The 19,980-nt window shown below is 43.8% G+C and overlaps 1 protein-coding gene across 1 annotated transcript; it reads left to right on the plus strand.

Moving 5' to 3' along the window:
* Nucleotides 1–5,421: 5,421 nt before the first annotated feature.
* On the plus strand, nt 5,422–5,979 carry LOC308290828 (methionine-R-sulfoxide reductase B3, mitochondrial-like; the record flags this gene model as incomplete). Its single annotated transcript, XM_080732742.1, has 1 exon — nt 5,422–5,979. One exon carries the CDS (start codon nt 5,422–5,424, stop codon nt 5,977–5,979), a length of 558 nt encoding a protein of 185 aa, XP_080588868.1.
* Between the last annotated feature and the right edge of the window lie 14,001 nt (nt 5,980–19,980).

The following is a 19,980-nucleotide window of genomic DNA, read 5'->3' on the forward strand; positions in this document are numbered from 1 at the left end:
GGTAATGTTTTGGTATAAGAAATCTCTGCATAGTTACTCAGATATTGAGAGCCAAGTAAGATTCCTACCTGCGTTAGTACTTGATCAAGGAAAGAAATAAGCTATACTGTTATTTTCTTGTTGGATGTAAAGCCAGCAGATATAAACATGCTGTTAACAAGACATAGAGGACACACTGACTGCATTATTGTTTTGTGCTCATGTGCTGCATTGGACATCCCATTCATTTTCAATGGAACACTGCATACTGTATGTCTAGTATCATTACTTGCCGGATCAGCTGCAGGGTGCTTTGGCCCAAGAATTTGTAGAATACATTTTTAAATATAAAATATCCAATATTGCTGGCTAGAAAACCACCATGGGAGCTATATTATTAACAAGTGGAAAGAAAAGGTGTGAAGACGTCTTTGAATTCTAAACAAAAACCCCAATTAGAAACTGGGGAACCAGAACAGTGAGAAACATTCACAGAGAGGCTGGTCACTGTTTAATTTTATTTGAATGCTGTTTGGCTTGTAGGAGTATAAGAGACCCTGCTACTGACAGTATACTGTAGGTGTTCCAAGGCCTAAGACCCTAAAACCACACTCATAGTGACCAAAAAGAGTGTCACTGCCATCCTTAATACCGAGTCCAACACTCTCCCCTAGTAAAAAAAAAAAGCACATTATTATGCCCAGAACACAATAGAAACATCACCTCTGCATGGTGGTAGCATTGTTATAACAGCATCGCTGTACATCTGCTATACAGGAAATATCTTTCCACATTAAGTTTCCCTTTTATAATGGCCATTAATAATAGTTGTCTGCTCTGACCTGTTAACATGGGCACTGAAAAGAAAAGAATTGGGGTGGAAGGTTACATACTGTTTATGGGAGCATGTCTATGTCTAATTATTTGGGAAGATGATAAAAAAAAAAAGAAATACAAAGAATAATTATTACAAATTAATGAAAAAAGTTATCGAAAAAACACGCGTCCTGCTCACGTATTAGGAGGGTAGTATGAGTCACCAGAAAAAATAATGGGTGTTTTTAATGAATCTATCATGGTTAAAATGAAGTTTGAAGTTATGATGGGTGTGTGTGGGGAGAGGCCTTGGGCCTGGAGGGCCTGGAAACATTTACATCAAATATCGAAATATTGAATCAAACAAATTAAAAACTGTTCAGGGTGTTCATAAAAGCCTGATTAGACAATAAAATGTCCAAATGTTTTTTGAAAGTGAAATATCCCTTTAACTCATACCTCGCGATCCCCGTAGAGACCGTAGATTTCCCGCTGTACCGCGCTGCCATGCCCGTAGAGCCCGTAAAGTTTAATTAGCTTTAATCATTATGAAAGGATTAAAAGTATTAGCGCAGATTTTCGCTGATTCTGGCTCTTTAGGCCCGCCCCCCTAACTGTATCCGGTCATTTCCGGTCTGGACCGGATCCAGCTTTCCGTATCCAGTCTGAGCCTGGGCCATAGTCCCGCCTCCATTGGTTTACTGTGTAACAGAAGTGGAAGCTACTCGGCGATGGAACGCTCGTTTTTCAATCGGATTTTTGCGTTTGGAAACTTTGATCCAGTCTCTACACGCCTGGATTATGATCCCCGCACATATCGTGCGTTTTGTGCGCGAACGTGTCCACGTGTTACCATAGCGCACAGTTGGCTTTTTTCAATGATACAGCGTGGCAACGGATATGTCTTTTTCAATGGGGTTTTTTGTATTCGAAAGCTTGTCACCGAGTCTACACGTCTACTAGATGAGTCGCGCACAGATTGTGCACGATGCGTGCGCGTGCCCACGTTAAAAGGTAAGGACAATTTGGCAGCTGCTTACTACAGCTATGTTTAAAATGGCAGAGAAATTGTTAAGCTCGACCCGGAGGTGGTATTCTGTGTTGTATATTCACAGGATTAACACTAACTGTAAACGACAGAAAAGGTTTCACAGTTAAATCCTACATGGTTTGTTGACCAAGGTCCCACTGGGGTCTATCATTGGCCGACTCTTTTTTCCCCTCTACACCAAATCTCTTCGCCGAAAATAGCCGAGACACAGCTTGTTGTGTGAACTTGCGAAGCATTGTGAGTTTGTCGCAAGTTACTATGAAAAGCTCCACCGGCTGTCTGTCTGTCTGTCTGTCCGTCTGTCTGTCCGTATGTCCATCACGTCACACTTTTGCCCCTACAATATCTCTGGCACTGTTCGCCCTATCGATGCCAAACTGATTTCTCACATGGCCCTCTTCTAGCGCCACCATCAGGCTGTTTTTTGCAAAACTCATTTTTGGACACTGCTCCTACAGAGTTTGGCCTAATATCACACAAAGGGGTATACAGTATCTCTAAAGTCATGTCATCAACATCAACATGGATCTGTCACATTTCCCATATTCCCTCCTGATTGGCTACTATTGCCTTCTAAAGTTTGTGTATGCGATGTGGCGGTCGCTTATCTCCCGATTAGGGAGTCTTACTGGTAGATATACGTATTCCTGCCGAACGTTCATCTATAATGGCACGCTCAGAATAGGGACACTAGGCCCATTCCCACTGGGCCAGATAAACAGATAAAAAATATCGGTCTCCATTCAAGTGGATGGTAAGATACAGATAAAAAAATATCTGTCACAGATATTTTGTATCTGTATCTTGAATGGAGACAGATAGCTTTTATCTGTATATCTGGCCCAGTGGGAATGGGCCTTAAGAGTGGCAATAGAGGAAAGCACGTCTGGTCTTCAACCTCCTAACATTTTCACGTCTCCACTTCTGTGCTCACTCCACTGGCTCTCAGTTGCTGCTCGTATCCAATTCAAAACACTAGTGATGACCTACAAGGCAACCAAGGGCACGGCACCCCCCCTACCTGAAGGATATGATTCAGACCCCTTCTCCTGCATACTTCCATCAGCAAACACAGCACGTCTGTGCCTCCCGTCCCTACGACACCCTGGCCAATGCTCCAAGAGTTCTCTCTTCTCCCTCCTGGCTCCCAAGCTGTGGAATGACCCCCCTCTGTCAGTCAGGATGGCAGAGTCACTCTCCATCTTCCACCGCAGCCTGAATGCTCACCTCTTCATACCCCACCTCAGCTCCTAGCACTTCTTATGTCTTTGTATCAGTACTTGTTGCCCATTTAGAACATTATCCATAACGTCTCTGTCGGGCAAAAACCTTGTACAGTATCTCCAGGTTTCAAATGTGTATGTTCTTTTCCTCCCGTAAAGTAAAGCCCTGCTTCATCATAAGACTGTCGCACAAAACTAGTGAAAATAGCAGTTCTACAATCACACAACGCCTTGTAGATTGGCTATTTTCAATATCAATTTTAAAATTATAAATACAAAACGAACGGTTTTGGACATACAAGGTTTCCACCCGACAAGTTGCGACAACAGCGATATGTATGTTTATTGTTTACTTGTTCAAATATGCAATGTCATTTAACCATTTGGACCCTATAGTGTCCATATTCGCTGCATGTCATTAGACGTAAACATTCTGCAAAAATAGCCAGTCTACAAGCTCACGATGCATCACAAAACGACACATTGTGAGCTTGTAGAACGCCTATTTTCACCAGAGATCTGGTGTATAGAGGGAAAAAGGAGTGGACCAAGTAGGACTCGGTTCAACAAACTATATTGGGTTTAAATGGTTTAACAGATTTAGAATTCGATAGATGCCAAGTTTATTATTTAGATCGAATAGGGTTAGGGTTAGATAGAATGTTACATACAGTAGATGCTGGTTTAGCTAGTGCTACAAACAACTTTGTAGCACTTGTTTTCTTGGCAGTATTTACCTTGTTGTTGGTTGAATAGTGTACTGGGTACATGTGGCTTACTCCGAACTTACTGCTTGCTAATAGAGTGATCCATGACCCAGAGGGCGTCGTTTTTTACGTCAGACTTCTTAGTCTGATGTAACCCACTGGTCTCCCGGCATGTGCACTCAAACCTCTCCAACTGATCCAAAATGCCGCGGCACGACTGGTCTTCAACCAGCCTAAGTTCTCACATGTCTCTCCCCTTCTCCGCAGCCTCCCCTGGCTCCCGGTTGCGGCCCGCATGGAATACAAAACACTGATGCTGACCTTCAAAGCAGCCAAAGGTATGGCTCCTCCATACCTCCAAAAGCTGATCAACCCCTACACCCCCACTCGTTCACTTAGATCAGCCAACACAGGGATGCTGACCGAACCCTCGCTAAAAACTCCAGGGCAAAAATCCACTCGTCCGAGACAGTTTGCCCTCTTGGCTCCCAAGTTGTGGAATAAACTCCCTGTCGCACTTAGAACAACGGACTCACTCGCTACCTTTCGCCGTGGACTGAAGACTCACCTTTTCAGACTCCACCTAAACCCTTAGCACTACAGTAAAATCAATGACCATACATGAAGCAAGTTAACATTTGTTTGTTAGGTTTCTTTAGAACTTGATTATATTGTGTTTTTCTCTAGATAGATATCCATTTACATTGTTATATTGCTGTTAATGTACTGACCTATTATCTTGTTTATTATTGCGATGTTGTATCTGCTTATTGTAAGTCGCTTTGGATTAAAAGCGTCTGCTAAATGCCTAAACTGTAAACTGTAAACTGTAACCCCCCCCCTCGGGGCGCCCGCTGGCCTAGTGGTCAAGGCGCATACCACATACAAGGCTATGATGCCTGCTGGCGTCGCCGGTTGGATTCCCGATCCGGACGACCTTTGCCACATGTCATTCCCCATCTCTCTCCCCATTTCCCGTCAGCCTACTATCCTATCAAATAAAGGCAAAAAAGCCCAAAAACAAATCTTAAAAAAAAAAAAAGAAAAAAAAAACAACAACCCCTGGGTCATGAAGATTATTTCCCATTCAAACTCCTATGGAATCCTTAGGCACAGGTGCCAACATTGGCACAGGGGAGGGTGATCACTGGCACACTGGCAGAAATGTGAGAGAGAGGATTTCTATTTTAAATAAGTCACCTAATTTACAGCATATTACATCCTGCACATAATTCTACATTCATTAAAACTCTGAACTCTGACTGGGGAGGGCGTCTGGGAGATGGGTGTATTATTGCTCTCATTGAGTCTAATGATCGTTATAACAATGTCCTATCAGAATATGTCCGAATATTTGCTGGCATTAAAATGTATGTTGACATGGCACAGAGACTATCTAAAAAATAAGAATCGCAACCGTGCGAAGTGAGCGGTACAAACACGTTGTGCCATGACACGTTGAGCTTGTAGATCGACCACTTCATTCTATAGCTGCAACTCTGCAAGGGCGCCTGCGCAAATCAGTGTTGTGAGGCATGCAGGCAATATCCTTTTATTTTGTATGATGTCAGACTATATAAGGTCTTTCTGGCTGCTGTTAGTTAGTAGTTAGATATACGTAGGTCCTTCTGGTATGAGTAGGGCAATGAGGTCTGGCTTCAACCTTCGCCACCTGATCAGCAAGAGTCAGCCCGTAGCGCTGAGACGCTGCGCGCTTCCCTCAGGAGCATGTCGGACCAAGACAACGCGGCCGGTCAGTTTCACCCAGGATGACCTTAGGAAGAGACTGACCCCACTGCAGTACCATGTGACCCAGGAGAGAGGCACCGAGAGCGCTTTCAGAGGAGTGTTCACAGACCACAAGGAGGAGGGCCTTTACACGTGTGTGGTCTGCCACGCCCCTTTATTCAAGTCGGACACCAAGTTTGACTCGGGATCAGGTTGGCCGTCTTTCTTTGACCTGCTGAAAGAAGACGGTGTGTCTGTGTCCGACGACGTCTCCTATGGGATGCACCGGGTAGAGGTTACATGTAATCAGTGCGGGTCCCACCTGGGTCACCTGTTTGACGATGGGCCACGCCCCACAGGGAGGAGGTACTGCATTAACTCCGCCTCCCTGGCCTTCCAGCCCAAGGATGGCTCCGCCTCATCGTCGCCCAGTAGCCCCGCCCACGGCGGTCCCGCGCCGAAGATGGACCTCTAAAGCTGCGTCCAAACCTGGATGGTTCGAGCGGCGTGATTACATACAAAGTGAATGCAAAGACGAGGCGGCACGCGAACGGGATGCGGCGCGAACGATCCGAAAGGGGCGGCACGGACAGTTTCTTCGCCCCACTTGGAAAAATCCAACTGAAGCGACCTTTCGCTTCACCCCCACTCCACCCATCGCGTCCTGACAGCCAATCAGCGTTGATGTTGTCCGGAGACACAGAAATGTTTTGGGTGTTTGGTGTTGGGACTCCCTTTTTTCTGTGTGTTTCGCCTTGATTCCAACGGGACATGTTTTTCTTACCAACGCGGACCTGCGCGACCAAAGTGAAGCGATAAAAGCGACTAGAATAGAAGAAACAGCTTCAGGTTTAAACGTAGCTTGAAAAAGAACTAAAGAACAGCTAAGGACAGAATATTGATAGACTATCGGAGATGACTGTAAATAAATACTGAGAAGGGGGTTAATGCTTCCTTTGTAAACTCGCTAGAACGTCACGCTTGAGTGACTTTGGAAAAACCAAGTGGAGCAGGTAGTGTAAGGTAGGTAATTTGCTTCACGTTGTGCTGTATTGGATTTTTTATTGATGTTGGAGAATAGCAATGTCAGTTCTCTGAGGTTTCATCAAACAAAATGTATAATAAAAAATCACACCCAATGTGAAGTGAGCAGTGGTCGTGCTTGCATACTGTAACATCTTCAGGATTTAAGTCTAGGATGTGCAGGCTATGCTACACACACACGTTTTGCTATGGCAAAACGCTGAGGAAAAAGGCTAAAGACATATGACATATGACATCACTAGACAAACATGATGCTACGCACACACATTTTACTATGGCAAAACACTGAGGAAAAAGGCTACAGACACACGCACAGCCACTTATAGGAGCGATTTGCACCGCTCAAAAACACACAGATTTCACAAAACCGAATGAATCTCATCTCTGTAATGTTTTGACGGAACGTGATGTGCTTCTGAGGACATTGAATCACATGATTTCTTACTGTACTTTTCCTGCTGCAAATGGTATTAACCTTTCTCCAAAAACAGACTGTATAGATCCCCTATGACTGACCTACTTTTCCTTTGAAAATGTGGAACTACAGTACCATGTGCCATGTGTGCCACTGTTTTGAGGTTTGATTTTTTACAACATATTTTAGATTGTAATTAGAGAAAAGAAAAGATGTGTTAAAATGTTTCATTTACTGCTTTCTATTGTTTTAGCGATTTTAGTATTTTGATTTCAGAGGGTGGGGGCATGCGTAAGTGGCTAAATATGTCTTTAGACACAATAAGCCGTCAATTTCTTTGTTACTAGACCCCATAAGTCACATCTGCACATGACAGATTGCGGTGCATCTTGGAAATGGGCTTATTGTGTCTAATGCATGCATGCCCCCAACCTGGGGGTTAAAATTACTAAAACAATAGAAAGTAGTAAATTAAAACATTTTATCACTCATATTTTCTTTACTGACCATCTAAAATATGAAACCTCGTCATAAAAAAACTTGTTCAAAACAAAGTTATCCTTTAATGTTATGGAATCACCAACCACAGTAGGGGTCATCCTTCAGGAAGGAATTAATGCTCTTTCAGCAAATATAATACTTATTGTGAATCAAAGTAAGCAGAATAAGCATGCACCCTAGTCAACAAATAGCATCTGTCTAAACAATATGCTATCTAAATAACATCCTTAACATTTGTGGTCAAGCACAACAAATCATAATGTGAAAACTAGTACAGCATCCATTTGGTTCCATTGTACATTCTCAGAGTTACATTTATTATTTTACTGTGTACCAACTCTTTTTTACCTCAGCCACTTCGGCCATGATTTAAAGGATTGATAGCTCACTTACATAATATACTGTTGAATGCAGCAGGCAGCAATACTGTAAATGGTAAATGGTGCATTTATATACAGTAGCACCTTTATCCAAGGCGCTTTCAGAGATTGTGCATTACATTCACCCATTGAAACATGGCAGAAGAAACCATGCCAGGCACCAACATGCTTACTGGGAGCAACTAGGGGTTCAGAGTCTTGGGGGAGCCTGGGATGGAACTGGGAACCTTTCAGGAACCCTCCGTGTTCTAAGACGGCAACTCTACCCCTGAGCCACTGCCGCCCCTATAAAGCCTGTAAAGTTATACTTGAGGTCTTTGCACACGGCTGCGTTTTTCGGGTCGAAAATATCGGAGTGAATTTCGGAACACGTAAATAAAAAATAAAGAAATTCGGACCAGGGTTGATTTTTTACGATTTTTGCCACTGTTGCTACTGAGTCCCTTGCTCTCTCTCTCTTTCCTCTCTCTCTCCCTGGCCTCTGGATTTCGGATTTCCAAAATAACGCAACGAAAACACGCAGTGCAGTGTGCAACCAGCTTTAGTCACACATATGGGGAGTCCCGCACTGATAGCAGATCTACAATCAGCACGGCACGTTGTGAGCTTGTAGAGGTGCTATTTTCTGTGTGCGACATATGCATGTGTAAGTATAACTCAGGCTTAAAGAGGTGGTGCAATGATTTTTCCCCCCTCTAAAACATGATTATCAGGTATTATGATTATACGAGGAGGAAGATTTTTTCCTAAAAAGTATACAGAAAGAGTTAAAATTGGGTTTTTATGTGGCCACACCCCCAGTTCATTAAGTATGCATGGATGTCATGGTGGGTGGTGACCCAGCTGAAGTTAGCCACACCCCACAGTGTTGGGTGAATGGTAATTAGGGGAGGAGTTGATTCTGTGATGTAATTGTATCTGTGTTTTTTAACTGACACTTTTGACCACAAGGTGGCAGCCTCCAAGAGAAGTACTTTCAACCTCCTAGACACAAGAAAAACAGAAAAGGTACAAAACTATGGCACCACCTATTTAAAGAATGATATTAACACTGCATTCATATGCATGTGTAAGTATAACTCAGGCTTAAAGAATGATATTAACACTGCATTCACAACAGTAAAAGATTGAGCTGAGGGTCACTGCATCTGTCACTATGCTGTAGCTTCTCATTTTCAGTGCTTGGCATGAGGCCCTATAAGTCACCGCCCTCAGACTAGCCTGACTTGGCATATAGAACAAAGAAAGAGACATGCTTGGGCTCCATCTCTACCCACACCGGAAAGACTCTCTTTTGTTTCTTTTACTTCACTGACAAGGAACCAGGAACTGTCGTATTTTTTCCCCTCTCTCATGTTTGCTTTCTAGTATTACAATATCATCGATCAATATTTTGTCAAAGAAATATGGGGGAAAATTAACGATGAAGGAAAAACCAAACGTCTTTGCCATTTGGTTCTCGTTCAGAATTAGTGTGATTTTTAAACTGAAGCCTAACTAATTGATTGCATTTTTATCAGATGGAACCTGTACTATGTCGTCTTTTTGTTGTTGCTTTTTACCCCCTTTTCTACCCAATTTAGTCGTTATGCCAATTGATTTCTCCCCACACACATTTCTGTATGTCTTCTCTGATGTTGTATCCTACTGGCTCACCTGCCAGTGAGAAGCCCCCTACGGGAGGACGTAGACTTAGAGCCTTCGTCCTACTCCTCCCGCCCAACACTCCCTGCTGACAGGTGCCCAAAGTGCATTGTGCAGTGACAAATATCATCCTCCCCACCCGGCTTCCCTCCCACGAACACCTGCGAGGCGTTGTGAGCTTGTAGATCGGCTATTTTCTGCAAAGAGGTTTGGTGTAGAGGAGAAAAAGAGCAGACTAAGTACAGAGTGAAAGGTAAATGTATTAAGTAGCCTACTGACGGTTCAGTTAAAGACTTAAAATATCTGACAACACAAATTGACATGAATCGAAAATACACAGATTATTGTGCCGTCAAACGATGAAATTATATGGTATCTATGGGTTGTGAGGGTCCCTGCTTCATCTCTCTCTCTCTAGACTAAGGGGTCCTTGGCCTGAAAACGTTGAAGACCCCTGGTATAGACGCTCGACAAATCCGGATGCACCACAGTGGATTCAAGCCCCCAGTCTCTGTGGCACCTGAGTGTCCTGTGGTGTGTCAATACCCATTCAGGACAGGGATTTTTGGAGCTGTGTGGAACACAAGCTCCCTATACGTGGCCGTGTGTGTGGGTCTGTCTCCGTCCGTCCGTGTAGCCTAAACTTCGGCACGTAACTAGTGCCGCACCATTTACGCCACTCGCGCAATATATACATCAAAATGTGCGGCTCGGCCGGGAATGGTGTTCTATTACCTTTCGTTCCGATCCGCCTTACCATGCCGACGTAATCGGCAAAAAACGACGCTTAATTGTCCCCATTGACTTATAATGGGACAATGCAAGAAATCACTTTCAAGTATTTTTCTCTCGTAAACCATAGGAGCTACAGTTTCAAACCTCGGAGAGGAGATTCATAATGATTTTAAGAATGAATCGAAAAATAATTACATCACTCGGCCTCATGGTGGCGCTATAACGGCCCACTTTACGTTTTGCCCCGTAACTCTTGAACCGTAGATCGGAAAATTAAAATTCCTTTTACCCTGGATTCCTTGGGTCAAGTCGCATCTCCCCATATAGGCCACGCCCATTTGCGCCAGGATAGATTTTCCGCCATCTTGAATTTTCTCCAAAACACACTTTTTGCACCTTTTCCTACATATTTTCTTCAACTGTCACAAAAATCGGTACACATGATCCTGGGTGACCAGAGAGGTGCTGTTGAGTCTAGCCTGCCCTGAGCATCAACTGCAATACACACACACACACACACACACACACACACACACACACACACACACACACACACACACACACACACACACACACACACACACACACACACACACACACACACACACACACACACACACACACACACACACACAGCTCCACTTCGAACAGAGGTTCGATTTTTTATAAATCTACTACCTGGGCAGGATGATGCCCTTACAAGCAACAGGTCCTCAAAAATGCAAATTCTACATAGTATTCACTATAACACTGTTACAATAGAAATATTCAAAATGGACATGACATGGGATTATTAGAAGCTAGCATATGCACATTCGGAGGTCAGCACAGCGCAGTGAGCGAGGGATTTAACAGATTCAGCCCACATCGTCGCTAATTCTAGCAGACATCTTCTAGAGGATGGATTGTATTGCACTGGCATCCATGTGTGCCGCTGCTTTTTAACGCCACGGACGTGTGGCCAAAGCTGCACATGGGTATGATACAACAGTGGTTCTCAACCTGTGGGTTCGGGACCCTCAGGGGGGTCCCCAGATGTTTAGCTAAATGTTAACATTGTTTTCTCACTCAACACTAAACAGACCAACATACGGTATAAGTGTACAGTATCTGCACATTTCTAAAGTGACAATTTAAGGACTTTAAAGACCTTTTTAGTACCTCAAATATTCAAGTCAAATATTACAGGCAGAAATTGTGAAAATAGCAGATCTAAATGATCACACCACCTCGCAACGCAAGGTGTTGTGAGCATGTAGATCGGCTATTTTCACAACGGAATGGACAGAGTCAAACTAAATGTAACGCCAACTCCTACAATTCCAAGTGCTTGTGCAGGGTCGGGGGTCCCCAGATCAAACATGATTATTTTGGGGGTCACGGCCTGAAAAGGTTGAGAACCACTGTGATAAAGCATGATGCCCCCTCAAAAAGCATGGCGAGGGGATCTGTTCTGTGATGAATCACGTCACATGTGAGGGGAACTTGTTAAATAGGACTTGGACACTGCAGCATGATAATTTTCCATCACAGCAGCCTATAAGTATCTGACAAGCCCTATGCTGACTCGGCAGTCTGTTACAAAATGGCAGGCGTGCCCTTTTATCTCGGCACATGTTTCACGGCAATTGGACAATCAGCCACTGCAGTGAAAATCCATAGTATCGATCGGCCTGTATCTTCTCTATAATTCTCTAGCAGGAAATCCCTGATGACAAATTATATCTGCACCAGTTTTTGATTGGTGCTTTGATGTAAGCGATCTCCAAGGGCAGGCTTAGGAACCGGTTGAGGCTTTATTAACCGAGTCTAACCCCGGCTCCTTCGATACTACTCTCACACCTGCCCAAAGCCAGACGTCCTGTCAGAGGGAGGGGGTTTACAGTACAGACGAGACGCCTCGTCAAAACCTGCTTCAGCGGTTTGGAGTTTACAGCTGTGTGCTCACAGGCCACCCAGTAGCGCCGACAGAAACGCGGGAGGACCTGGCTGTTCTCAAAGGATAGCTAGCTGTGAAGGTGACTGTCTGCCTCCAGTGTCTAGACTTGAAGAACTCTCTCTCACTCATTCACACACGCTTACGCACGCACACACACACACACGCTCACCAGCATGCACGCACGCGCACACACACACGTGCACGGTGACACGCATGCCGACACAAGCACAGCACAATAAATCTTGCATCAGATATCAGACAACTTTTTTTTCCTTCCTGTTTATTTCTAGATCGGAGGAAAGTCATTGCTGTATTTCATTACAATTTACAACACATGTACCGCTTTTTTACAAGTCCATCCTGAGCCAGTCACTGGCTTTTATTATGGCTTTGTAAATTGTGCTGCAGTGTTAAGTTTCAATTTACTGTCAATGTAAGCAGCCTTTTTTTTTTTTCTCAGGCAATAGAGGACCAGGTCCTAAACCATTCCCCTGCATCTGCCATTATGATCCTGCTACAGTGCAGCCAGCCATCTTCTCCAATCTGCTGTTTATGAATATAAAACAGAGCGATGGAAAAGGGAGCACAAGACAAATCAAATGTGATAGTGTTCCATATTGATTCTGAACAAACACATACACTCTCTCTCATGCACACTCTGCTTTCAGGGCATTATGCGCATAACGAGCCTTATCATTATGCACTATGTACTAGTGCTGCTATTTCTTCAGTTGATAACCCTGACCACAATGCACTGCTCAACACAGTGGATGGCACACATCAAGAGGCCCCTTCTAATCCTACTCAGAGACTTAGCAGGCGTCAAACTTTACCCAATCCAGTGTCATAAATCCGATGATTCCTGAAAGGAGAAGAGGAGAGAGAAAGCCTTTTATTGGAGAGTGTGTGTGTGTGTGTGTGTGTGTGTGTGGGTGTCGGACGTAATCCAGCCTCTGACAGAGGAGGAGGGGGGAGCCAGCATCATTTACAGAGAGGCATATGCTCTCCCTCCCTTCACACAGACATGAACTACAGCAAAGCAACCTTTTACCAGCCAGTCAGAGGAGGATAATCTTTCCCCTCGCAGCACAATGCAGGAGATTACACGGAGAACATGTCAGTCTGCACTGGATTTGCTAGACACCAGATCTCTTGTCCCTATCGATTTGCAGGCTGCTCATCCATGTTTTCACACGGGGCTCACAGGCATAGGGGCCAAAAGCATATGGTTGGGGAGGCAGCCATTCTCCTCTTTCCGCTCTCTCGCCCTCTTTGTGTGGTTCAGAGTCCAAGTGTGTGTGTGTGTGTGTGTGTGTGTGTTTGCATGTGCATGTGTCAAGGGTGTCTGTGTGTACGCTTGGGTTTGCGCTCGCATTTGCACACGATCGCAACGGTGTCAATGCAACACCTGCTCCCGGGAAATGCATTTTGTAATCACAGGACAAGTTAACCTCGACACCGCAGACTGCAGATGTTGTAATCCCCCGTGCCATTCTGTCGCTGTTGATTTGGTGTTGCACAAGCACAATCATCGCCCTCATTTTAGGGGTTATAGTTTTCCCCAAAGCTTCGCATTATTAATCAATTATTACATTACACCCTTAAACAAACAAAACTGCGATGCGATAGTGCCCTTGCCACTGAACCCAGGTGGCAAGGGCTCATCAACAAGGTTCTTTCTATGTAGTGGTAAGAAATGCCTGTTGTTAATGCATCAATTAAGTCATTTAGCTGATGGAAACAGTGTTCCACTGTGCTCCATATTTACGTACTGTATCTATTTTCATTCAAGTACATTTTTATACTTTATTTCTTTATGTAGCTAGACAGGAAAACCAAGGGCAGCGAGTGAGACAAGACACGACCGGGAGCTGGATACAATTTTGACCGAGCCTTGGGGGAAATGCTTGAGCCAACGTTTAACCACTTAAACCCTATATACTTTGGACCCAGGGGTCTATACTAGGTTCTCTACAGTATATGGTCTGATTATTTACCCCTACATACATTTCTGTGCTGAAAATAGATGATCTGCAAGGCAAGCTAGCTTGTAGATCTGCTTTCTTTGGCAAATGGTCACATATTATGACATGCCTCGAATAGGAATGCAAGGGTTGGCAAATCACCTTTCTTTCATAGAAAATGAGTCATTTCTGCCAGCTCTGTCATACGATGAAGTATAAATTGGGATAAACCAACAGAGATCTTTCCCTCTACCCTCTCCATTTTCATGGGACTCTGGTCTCCCAGGTTGAGGGCCCACTGCTGTGGACTCCGGTGGAGAAGTGCAGCAAACTCACAATGCCCAGTTTAAGGGGCAGAAAACAAGAAGTCCTCACTCAAGCGTTTCCTGGTGATCAATATGCTAACTCGAGGAATGCTAAAATCGTGGCAGACGCCTGACAAAGATGGATAGATTTGCACCGTCCGTGAAATGTCACTGATTCAGTGGAGGATGTCACCTCCGGATCGCTCGGCTGTGTGATAAGCCTGACACATCAGCTTGGGCTCTCGCTCTCTCTCTCTTCCTGTCAGAGCAGACGGATGACAGCGACCACCATGGCAGCGAAGGCCCCTTTGGGACCCAGGTAAAAATGAACACAATTAAAAAATGGATGAGTTGCAATCTGTGGAGGAAAGTCAATGTGTGGGGTTTCGGGTGGTTAGCGACTCATTGGTCTCAGAAAAAAAAAATCGTTAATTTCAAGTGAGCGCTGTCAATCTAGATTTGATGCAAACAACTTTGAAGTGCTAAAAAAAACTTTGCTGCCTTTTTTGTAACTTCGATACATTGCATTTTTCCTGTTTAAAGGGGCCACACCATGCTTTACAAAATATATATTTTATATAAATATTGGTCCATAATACGGTTTTATACAGGTTTTAGCCAAAACAACCACTCAGATATTGAAATTTCATGTTATGCCTGTATTTAATTCCAAGCCTTTTCAGATGCAATACCAAAATGCCCTTTGTTGGCAACGGGGCGCTGTCTTTGGGCTAAAATTGGAACGATACAGAGAATATTAGAGAACTGCGATGAGAACCATGTAAAGTCAATCTTTATCTTCTCTGTATCGTTCCAATTTTAGCACCAATTTACCTCATGGTTCCACCTCATATATATAATCTCAATAGAATATAGCCTCCCAAAAAGTACCGCCCCCTTCTCGAGGTGGCCCAATAGAAAATGAGCCCACTGTGCCTTCCTATAGGCTGTGGGAAGATTTCAAAAGAGTATACCGTTCAGACACACCCATTCAGAAAATCACTGAAATGAAAGGCAAGGCTTAGAGTTAATGAATTGGGTTTTTTGGGGGGGCTGGAAGAGACACTGGGAAGACCAAGTGTCCTTTCCAGACCAAAAAACAAGAAAAAAAAAAAGAAAAAAAAAGAAAAAATTTGATATTCATGGTGTAGTCCCTTTAAATAGCGTAAATTAGCTACTGTACATAAACATGACATGATTCTGTAGGTTCATATCCTCTGTAATATATTCAGGCTTACATGCATCACTTTCATATTTTCAGCCTACCAGCCGCGGCCTCGCTGCAGATCGCTCTGAAGATAGGAACAAAGCTCTTGTCATTTCCATACATAATGCAGTTGCCATAGGGGATGAATCCATAAAAGGTGGCAATAAAGGGGTTTTAATTTTACCGTCTTCTTCCAGCGTTTGACCCTTTGTGATGCCCACATCTCCATGCAATGCCCTGAGGCAGTGGCTATGAGAACATCCCCTATTTGTTCAAGATCAAAGGTCTGTCTACCAACACAGCAAGCACAGACCTGCCTGGCCCGCCGCTTGCAAAGGGAGACAGTGGGAGCTTTCTGTTTACTATTTACCTCATCACTCTGCGGGGAGACGCCGCTGCGTGTGTGTGCGTGCGTGCGTGCGTGCGTGCGTGCGTGCGTGCGTGCGTGCGTGCGTGCGTGCGCGCGTGTGTGTGTGTGTGTGTGTCCTCGTTTATATTACCATGTGAGGACCAGATGTCCTCACAAGTATAGTAGAATTGGAAAAAATAGACAACGTGAGGACCAATAGTAGGTCCCCATAAGGTTTAGGGTTAGGGTTAGGGTTTGGGTTAGGTTTAGGGTTAGGGTTAGGTTTAGGGATAGAGGTTAGGATAAGGCCACATGACTTGCATAAAAATGAATGGAAGTCTATGTAATGTCCTAAGTAGGTCACAAATGTAAGGATGTGAATGTGTGTGTGTGTGTGTGTGTGTGTGTGTGTGTGTGTGTGTGTGTGTGTGTGTGTGTGTGTGTGTGTGTGTGTGTGTGTGTGTGTGTGTGTGTGTGTGTAAAAGAGAGACGCAGGGGAGGTTAGTCAGTAGTAGTACTACTACGGTACGGAAAATCTATAGAATTTCAAACGTTTCAATAGCTCATCTATAAGTTCACAACATGTCAGCATGTTTCTGCTATTTGGCGTATAAACGAAGTATGGGGCATAAGTGGTCAGTCAGTCAAACTGACCAACAATCCGCTCTACTGCTTGAATTCCCTCCTACTCCACCTTTAACTTCTGTAGCCTGGATTACTGTTATGTTTGATGTTCCCTCCTGGCTGATTTTGACCGATTCCTTTTGCTTGGCTATTGCCTTTTTTGACGTGTCCAACTCCTGTCCATCTTCTCCTTTTCACTTCAAGGCAGCCGGGGTGGGGTGGGGTGGGGTGAATATCTCCCATTGTATCCCACAGACTTTGATTGTAATCCTGTTGCTTTCTTGCTGGATAAACACAAGAGCTTGACAGGAAACAAAGCACCATCCACCCACAGGATCCCGTGTAACTAATAGTCCGGGTCAACGTCTCGTCCTTTTATTTATAATCCCCGGCAGTGTGAAATATGAAGGGGTGGATTGAGATGCATAACTTCCCCCCTCCCCCCCTTTTTTTTAAGCAGGAAGCCCTCGGACACCCAAAAATGATGAAATGCTATGGCTGAGAGGTAAGCTATTAATAGACTCCTCCACCTGAAACTGTCACTGTGATCCTTGCTCCTACGGCCCGGTATCCACACCAGGAGCACCTTTCAGGGACCCGTGAAGGGCTGCTGAGAAGGACTACCACATATGTTGAGGTGCACGCAGCACATACTGTACGATACACATACATGGCTATACCCGGAGACCGTCACCTTCTATAATTCATAGGAACATGAAGGTGTGGGTAACTGTTGGTGGCAATGATCATGATGTGCATGCAAGCAGAGGCTCAGCTTGTAGAAGATTCAGATTATGCTGATTCTCTGGGCACATAACTGAGAATGAAATACAAAAAAGCCCAAGTGTTGTTGAGTCAAATAGAGGATGATAGTGAGATGGAAAAAAGAAAAGCATGCCTGCATTTTTCATGGCCGACTAATTAGCTGCTTCCCCCTAAGAAGCATAATAAGAGCTCTTGTGTGTCACTAGCGTCTGGCATGGATCATGAATAAAATGCTCATTTTAAACATTTTGGGGACAACTTCCAGGATGTAAATCAGCCAGCAGTAAAGTTATGTCAGAGGAAAAGTCACTGCCGGTAGCGACCACATTCCACAAATGATCATTTATTACCCAACACTATTTTTAAAGGGGAAAATGGCAGCCTCCCTTTGTCAAATCTAACAAGGGAATAGCTTTCAGGTGCTTATACCACTATAACTCATCTCGGTGACCTTTTGAGCAGGAATTAGGGCACTTTCATCCTTGCTCAGGTGCTTGTTGAAGTCCATTAGCATTTTAAAAAAGTGTTATGGAGTGTAAAGAAAAGCAGGAAATCTTTCATTAATAGACCCAGTGAACTTTCAGACGTTTGCTAAATTATGAAATATTGTCCAAACACCAACCATCAGGAACACGGATGCACACTTTGGCAAAAAAATTACTCTCGAGTTGATTGTGTGTCTTCTGTCTAACAGTAACCTTACGTCTGGGTTTATGAAGTATTTCCTATTACAAAGCCAAAATGCAAGACAACTTGAATTGCACGCTTTTTCATATTTCCTTTCTTTCATTTCTGCCATTATGTTCCCACTCAATGTGCGTCTCCTTCAGGGAAATTACACGGCCAACCACCTAATCCCAGTCACGGTGAACGCCATTGCACACCAGCAGACCAAATTAAACATCTGACTGAGATTGGTGGGATAGACAGGACATGCAGCCTTCCAAACCCATTCTCTCTTTCTGACGCTTCTAAATAATTCATAGATAAGACAAAACACAACAAATACCTTGAGACGTGTGCTGCTAGCCAGTAAGTTAATCCCACAATATGAAATAGAACTTTATCTTGCAGCTCAAATTGAAGCAATACCATGATATTAAAGTGTGAGAGAGAAGGAAAACATTGTAACAAATAACAAAATGCTACAGGGACCTGCAGCAGTGTTATGGAGGGCGGACAAAACACAGTTTCATTTCAGAATGTGGGACATGCGGCTCAATATTAGTGTTATTGTCTGCAAATTGTAAAAATTATAAAAGATGTGAGCCAGTTGGAAACATCTTCCCCTGCTCCGGACTCTGGGCATAATATTAAATCATCAAGTAGCTGTAGAATTAAGTCATCCAATCCATAATACACATATATTTGAATTATTAAATATATACCCTCATCAATCTACTTATAACAGATGACTAAAGAACTGACTGCCTCCATGCTTTCCTTTGAATAAACGATGGAAAACAATCCAGACAGCCAAACTTATCGCCACTAGTTTTGGGATAGTCATAGTATACGTATTCTGAGACAGACGTTTTGAATTACCAGTTACTTTGTGATCAGAGGAATTAATCAAAAAAAAAAAAAAAAAAGAGGGGGTAAGTGGAAGGAGGCTGGCTGGTGTCTGAGAACAAATATGATATTTGTGTCGCCCATTACTTATTAATCTTTATGTTCATTCCGGGGCTACTAAGACACGTCACCTACGATGTCCTCTGAAAGCAAATGGCCCGACACAGCGTATTGAATTACACATTTGCCTGTTTACCGGAAAAACAGGTCTTGGAGATAACAAGAAAGGTGATATTTACAGTGGCCTGTGACAGCGTGATGTGCCCTTCCAAATCACAGCTCAGGTGGGGAATGCTTGGGCACTGATCCCCAGGGGCGTCACAAGAGGGGGGAAAGTGGTACTGAGTTACTAGGGCCCAAGGTGAAAAGTTGTGAAAGTTTGTGCAAATCTTTGAATACATGTATTTTTTAAGCGAACATTTGTAACTTAAATTTAGCTTCTGGGGCGTCCGTGGAACTGAATATTTTTAGATGGGGGTCCGTGGCCAAATACATATCATTGTAGGGGTCCTTCACATGAAAATGTTTGAGCACCACTGACATAGAAACATAGGTTTTTCAAAGACTTGCAAAAAATGTTCACGTCTTTAGTTAAATAGCAGATCTACAAGCTTGCAGCGCAGCACTCAGTGCCACGCTGTGAGCTTGTATATCTGCTATTTTTCAATATTTACAGCACAGAATTCGTAATAATGCATTCCCAGTCTAAATGGGTTAAACCCCCTCCCCTATGAAGAACATTCACGGGGGGCCCGCAGTGAATCCTTGTACCCAGGGCCCAGAATTTGGTGCGACAAGGCTGCTGATCCCCCGTTGAGGAAGGATGTAACAGTGTCCACGGACCCCCAACTGATAATATTCTGTGCCTGGGACCCCAATATGAGATTTGGTTGCGGTTAAATGTTTGTTTGTTTTTAAATAGCAGACAACTTTTTCAATGAATAAAATGTAATTTTGTAAATATAAAAAGTGATATCTCATGTATATCCTGAGCAAGCAAGCAAGCAGGCAGGCTTGCCCCCCCCCCCAGCC

The sequence above is a fragment of the Nannobrachium achirus genome (genome assembly GCF_963921795.1).
Source record: "Nannobrachium achirus genome assembly, chromosome: 9".
Classification (NCBI taxonomy): domain Eukaryota; kingdom Metazoa; phylum Chordata; class Actinopteri; order Myctophiformes; family Myctophidae; genus Nannobrachium; species Nannobrachium achirus.